Source organism: Balaenoptera ricei, chromosome 16 (genome assembly GCF_028023285.1).
Source record: "Balaenoptera ricei isolate mBalRic1 chromosome 16, mBalRic1.hap2, whole genome shotgun sequence".
In the NCBI taxonomy this organism is placed as follows: Eukaryota; Metazoa; Chordata; class Mammalia; order Artiodactyla; family Balaenopteridae; genus Balaenoptera; species Balaenoptera ricei.
The window spans coordinates 38,909,555-38,915,554 of record NC_082654.1 but is presented as its reverse complement, the minus strand read 5'-3'; the positions used below and the strand labels follow the sequence as shown (position 1 = coordinate 38,915,554).

General features: G+C 49.5%; 2 protein-coding genes across 2 annotated transcripts in view; one reads left to right on the top strand and one right to left on the bottom strand.

Annotated features, from left to right (window-relative positions):
* Positions 1 to 550: 550 nt before the first annotated feature.
* On the bottom strand, positions 551 to 1,427 carry KLLN (killin, p53 regulated DNA replication inhibitor). The gene is given in 4 exon segments (XM_059899619.1): positions 551 to 765; positions 768 to 1,146; positions 1,149 to 1,254; positions 1,291 to 1,427. Coding segments are annotated over 4 exon segments (837 nt in total).
* A 1,087-nt stretch (positions 1,428 to 2,514) lies between these two features.
* The window catches only part of PTEN (phosphatase and tensin homolog), a gene marked incomplete at its 5' end in the record, with an annotated part of 87,513 nt that continues 84,027 nt past the window's right edge, over positions 2,515 to 6,000 (top strand). The window contains one exon of the mRNA XM_059899618.1: positions 2,515 to 3,295. Coding sequence (XP_059755601.1) covers positions 2,515 to 3,295 — 781 coding nt within the window. The remainder of the gene's footprint in view (positions 3,296 to 6,000) is intronic.

Below are 6,000 nucleotides of genomic sequence, written 5' to 3'. Positions count from 1 at the left end.
CTTCTAAGGTAGCTCTCTTGAGGTTTCTAGTCTTCAGGGGCTGCCTGCAACTATGATGTGTTCTTTCTCATACACTGAATAAATCCTCTTTTAGACCTTCCTAGGCATCTATTCACAATAACTGCAACACACATGCAAATTGATCCCATTCTCTCAGTTCTAAAAAACGACCAGCGCCTCAGTCTAGGTATCAACTTAAATACTTTTGGACTCAAATTCTCCTTGAGTTCTACTTCCCAGGGGAAAGAAAGAATTCCTACGCTGGTACTGATGCCCACTCTCTCCAAGCAGACGGTGGACCACTCACTTTGCAGCCGATCGATGTCAGGGTAAATGCGCTCTAGTTTTCAGCATTTCCGAACCAGATCTTTCGCGGTTTAGGTCAAACAATCCGAGCTCTAAGCAGACTTGACAAGTTTGTTCTGGGCTGAAGGCCATGGACTAGGTTCTCCGACCAGATAAGTCACTAGGCTGAGTCTACAGTAGGTGGGGCGCGCTCACCAGCTCAGAGGTAGTGACTGAAAGTTTGTCGCAACATCGTTGAATTCAATCACCGGGCTGCTGCAGGAGATACCCTTTGCACCGCGAGTGCAGCAACAGAAAGGTTCGTCCTAGGGGGCAGGGCACTAGCAAGGAAGATGCGCCAGTCCCCCGGGGCCCAGCCCCTTCTCCCACGGTTTGGAAGGCGCGGTGGTAGCGGATCCAGAGCTCGGAGTTTCAGGTCTCCGTCCTCTAGCTCGCTCTGTGGGTAGCAGGAAAGGGTGCGACCAGCTTGGGAACTCTTGCTCCGAGATCTGCAAGAATCAGCGGCGGCAGCCAAGGTGAGGGGAGGCGGGGGCACGTGCTTGGATGTGGGTGCTTGTGTAACCAGCTCCTCAGGCGCCAGCACCGACAGCGCTCCGGCGGGAGGATCGTCTGAGCCTATTCTTCCGCCGAAACCGGGGAGGCTCCGGGGTTCAGCTACCCGTACATGGCGGGAGCACACTGGGCAGAGGAAGCGAAGCACTTGCCTCTAGAGCTATCAAATGGGAGTGGGAATTTGGAAAGTTCCCCAACTAGGAACACACGTGACCTCCTCCTGAAAGTAGTTCCGACTGTGGCCCGTGTATCCCTCCACCTCCTTTTGAACCCTCCTAGGTCTCCTCGGCTCCGCCCACTCGCTGGGGCTGCAGAGTCCTACCGTCCCGTAATTCATACTCCCGCCCTGCAACCCCGGTCTCTAGCGTGCACTGACCCGCTAGAGGAGCGCGGAACCTGGCCCCGGGGCGATCCACCCAGCCGGGTTTTCACTGCGGCCCAAAAGGGGCGGGGCGAGGAGCCGCTAAGGGTCGAGCTTGAGTTCGAAGCGGTGAACCCAACTGGAACCCCGAGGGGAGAGATGCTCGGCTCTCCGGGGGAAATGCAGGGGGCTGCAGCGTGCATACCATCCTCGGGGATCCGCTTTCAGTTCACCTGGACAGTTGCCCTTTGGGATCTAGAAATTCAGGGGCGATGTGCTCACACTCAGCGCGCTCTGCTGGGAGCTTTCATTTTTAGGGCAAATGAACCGAGTACCGGGGAAGCGGGAGGTGGGGCGGTGAAAGGGAGCCGGATGAGGTGATACACACTGGAGACACAATAGGGGGTTATTCTTTGTACTAAGACTGACACCTTGAGGACACGGGTGGGGATGGGGGGAGAGGTGGGATTTCTCGGCAAGGGCTGCTGCAGTCACATCCCTGCGAACGATTGTGATCCGACATCCGTGCAAAAGGAGAAGGAGGCTGAAGGCCGTGCCGGGGAAATCTGGAGGTGGAGGCAGGGGGAGGGGTGTCCTCGCTGCAGGGATCTTCCCTGCGTTTTCCTGTACCCCGACCATAGCAGTCACCTGGTCTTTTCCACCTGTTCACAGGTAACCTCAGACTCAAGTCAGTGACACTGCTCAACGAACCGGCCACAGCCTTCACCTTCGCTCCCCCTCTCCCCCTCGCAACAGCCTACTCTGCCTGTGGCTGGGTTTTTCGGCCGTGGCTCAGCTCGTTCCCCCCACCCTGGGCTGCTGCAGAAGCAGCCGCGGCAAGTGCAGCTACAGGCGGGCGCCTCGAAACAAGCCCGAGCGAGCTCCGGGCAGTCATACTGGGCATGCTCAGTGCGCCTGCCCGTTGGGGACTCGGCGCTCGCACCCGGAGCTGCTGCTTCTGCCCCCTCCCTACAGCCCCTGCCCTGCCCTTCCCTCCCCCGGCGCGGTCCGTCCGCCTCCCGCCTCCCCTCGGGCTCCGAGGCGCCTGGGCTCCCGGCGCGGCGGCGCAGGGGGCGGGCAGGCCGGCGGGCGGTGATGTGGCGGGACTCTTTGTGCACTGCGGCAGGATACACGTTCGGGTGCCGGGACGCGGCTGCGCTCAGTTCTCTCCTCTCGGAAGCTGCAGCCATGATGGAAGTTTGAGAGTTGAGCCGCTGTGAGGCGAGGCCGGGCTCAGGCGAAGGAGATGAGAGACGGCGGCGGCCGCGGCCCAGAGCCCCTCTCAGCGCCTGTAAGCAGCCGCGGGGGCAGCGCCCTCGGGGAGCCGGCCGGCCGGCGGCGGCGGCAGCGGCGGCGTTTCTCGCCTCCTCTTCGTCTTCTTTTCTAACCGTGCAGCCTCTTCCTCGGCTTCTCCTGAAAGGGAAGGTGGAAGCTGTGGACTCGGGCGGGAGCCGGCTGAGGCGCGGCGGCTGCACCTCCCGCTCCTGGAGCGGGGGGGAGAAGCGGCGGCGGCGGCGGCGGCTGCTGCAGCTCCGGGGAGGGGGTCGGAGTCGCCTGTCACCATTTCCAGGGCTGGGAACGCCGGAGAGTTGGTCTCTCCCCTTCTACTGCCTCCAACACGGCGGCGGCGGCGGCGGCACATCCAGGGACCCGGGCCGGTTTTAAACCTCCCCTCCGCCGCCGCCGCACCCCTCCTGGCCCGGGCTCCGGAGGCCGCCGGAGGAGGCAGCCGTTCCGAGGATTATTCTTCTCCCCATTCCGCTGCCGCCGCTGCCAGACCTCTGGCTGCTGAGGAAAAGCAGGCCCAGTCGCTGCAACCATCCAGCAGCCGCCGCAGCAGCCATTACCCGGCTGCTGTCCAGAACCAAGCGGCAGCAGAGCGAGGGGCATCAGCCACCGCCAAGTCCAGAGCCATTTCCATCCTGCAGAAGAAGCCCCGCCACCAGCAGCTTCTGCCATCTCTCTCCTCCTTTTTCTTCAGCCACAGGCTCCCAGACATGACAGCCATCATCAAAGAGATCGTTAGCAGAAACAAAAGGAGATATCAAGAGGATGGATTCGACTTAGACTTGACCTGTATCCATTTCTGTGGCTGCCGCTCCTCTTTGCCTTTCTGTCACTCTCGCTTATAACGTGGGAGTAGACGGATGCGAAAAATGTCCATAGTTTGGGTGACTATGACATTTAACCCTGGTCGGATTTCTAGATCATGTATATTTTGTGCCTCTTTTGAATGCATTCACCCTAGGGTGTGTTCGGCTATTCGGAACTCTTGCCTGGATGCAAGTGTCAAGGCACTGATGGGTTTCTTAGTCTGTCTGTGGGGACTCTCCCTAAGGGCTATTGTCCGTTAATAAAGAATACAGTACACTGCTAGTGGATTAGTGAGCTCGGTAATCCGGTCTGCTAAATGAACAGAAAAGTAGATGCTTTGAGGTTGAGCATATTTCGATTAAATCTTGGCTTTAGGCCCTAGATCAAGGGTATAGATCAGATTAAAATGAAAATTAGTGTTGCGCGTACGCATATTGCATCAGAATCTTGCAGTGATTGCTTTTAGTTTCCTGAGTTGCATTGATAGATTCTTTTAAAATGTGAGTTGTGAACCGAACTGATTTGCATAACTTTAGAGAGAGAATCATTTTAGCATATATGGTGCTCATTTGAAGGCAAAAGTAGGTTTGTGTGTTAAAACTAAGTTAATTACAACTTTGAATCGCATTTAGAAGTTTTGTAGCTTGAAATCAATAGTACCGTGTTACATCTCAAAGGCGCTCTTACTAGATCTTTGTTAAATTTCCTTTTTTTGTCTCGTGTTGGGGTGAAGTGGGATAGGGCATGAAATTTGCAGTTCAGTAGCACTGTATATTCAGTGCTCTTGTGACACATAATAGAATGGAGATTGAGTGGTTTTTGATCCCAGATGATAATGTTGTGTAGGTTCAAGGGTACTGTGTGTAGCAAATGGTGATTGCAGAGATTAAACTTCAGTTTCACTTGAAATTTAAGTATTATTGTGATACCAGAATTAACACTCACCTTATTTAGGTTTCAGGTCCTGTGACACCTTTGGGTATCCATTAACTTTACTCAGGCTTGTGTAGAATATCAGTATAAGTATAATTTACCAGCTAATAACCAGAAATGCTGGCAAGAGTGGATTACTCCAGTTTCGGATTGTAGGTGTGTTCGCTTTTTTCATATGGTGTATTAAATTTACTGAGTCAGCTTGTTGGATAAGACAGAAACCCAAGAGTTTCAGTGGTATATAATTGGTTGCCTAAAAGTTAGGCCTTTATATTTCAAAAGATAGTGGTTATCGAAAGGCATGAGTCTTTGCAGTTTCAGGTATAATAAACCGGTTTTGATCAAGGATGGCGATAGAGCCCTCCTTTTTTGCAGAATGGAAAGTATCGTAGGAATTGAGAGTCACTGGTAGGCCAGTGTAAGGCATGAAGAACAGGATTAAGTTATTGGTCTGAGGTGACTGAAGCATTTTATTAAGGCCTCTATTTAAGATAAAAAATTTGGTGCTGTGAGTTGTAGCAGTGGACAATACTTAATTAAAACTACATAATTGCATAGGTGTTAATAGTCTTAATAAAAATGGTTTCTTAGCAAGTATCAGTAAACATTTTGCCTAAAGGTAGAGTGACACTCAGTGTCTATACGTCCAGGTAAAAACTTTGGGGAAGATTTTTTTGAAGAAAATGTTACATATCTGAAGAGGTTTTATTCCTTTGGATTATGTGCCCACACATAAATGTGCACAGCTAATTTTGCCCCAGTTTTTGATATGAAATGAAGATAAAAGTTACTGAAGAAGTAGCTTTACAACACACACAACGTAAGTTTTCTGTTAGGTTAAAAAATGCTATTTTAAAAGAATATTTGGAAATTTTGGAGTTGCATTAATTGAAAAACTTTACTAAATCTGAACTTGACCCGGTTGCCCAGAAGATAATTAACTATGAAAAAACTCTACTGATTTGTAACCTATTTCAAAAATAGTCTACTATTGGTGTGACTTGACAGTCATCTAGCTGTATAGGAACAAATTAATTAAATGTTTAACTTTTTAAAATAAAGCCCCATTCAAAAAATTTTCTAGAATGCTGTTTGTTGGGCAGATTGCTTTTAGTATTCAGAATATGTTTATGCTATTTTTGCTTTACCCATTCGATTTAAAATTATCAGAGTTATAAGACTACCATTATTCTACCAGGTTCTTATATGTGAGCAGTGAGGTGATTAGCCATTTCTCCTTTGATTTCAGAGTGTGTGTGCCTCTATGTATGAAATTTATGTGACTTACAACTTTCTCTAAAACTGTCCTTTTAGTTATGGTATGCATAGAAAGCATTATCATATATTGCATCAAATGACTAATAACACTTAATTTCTAGAGTTGTGGTTTTATTGAGCCAAATGTTTATATGAAAAAAAATCACTTAGGGAAGTCAGTAAAGGGTTTACTTTTTTGGTAGTTGCACTTCCAATAATTTTGAAATACCAAAGCACTTTGGTTTGCTTGGTTTCACTTTAGTGTTTATTGTGGTGGGGGGAAAATTAAAATGGCCATTGAAGGCTTTGTCTCTAGCAGGTTGTAGTATCTATTTCAACAGCTAGCCTGTTCAAAGTTAAATTCTTTTATGAAAATAGTGATTGGAGTATTTTTATAAAGATCAATAATGAAGTGATTTCCTCAGAGGAAAATTGAGGACCATAATTTAGTTAATTTTTTTTGCAGCATTGAATTATTCTAAAAATAATTTGTTGGT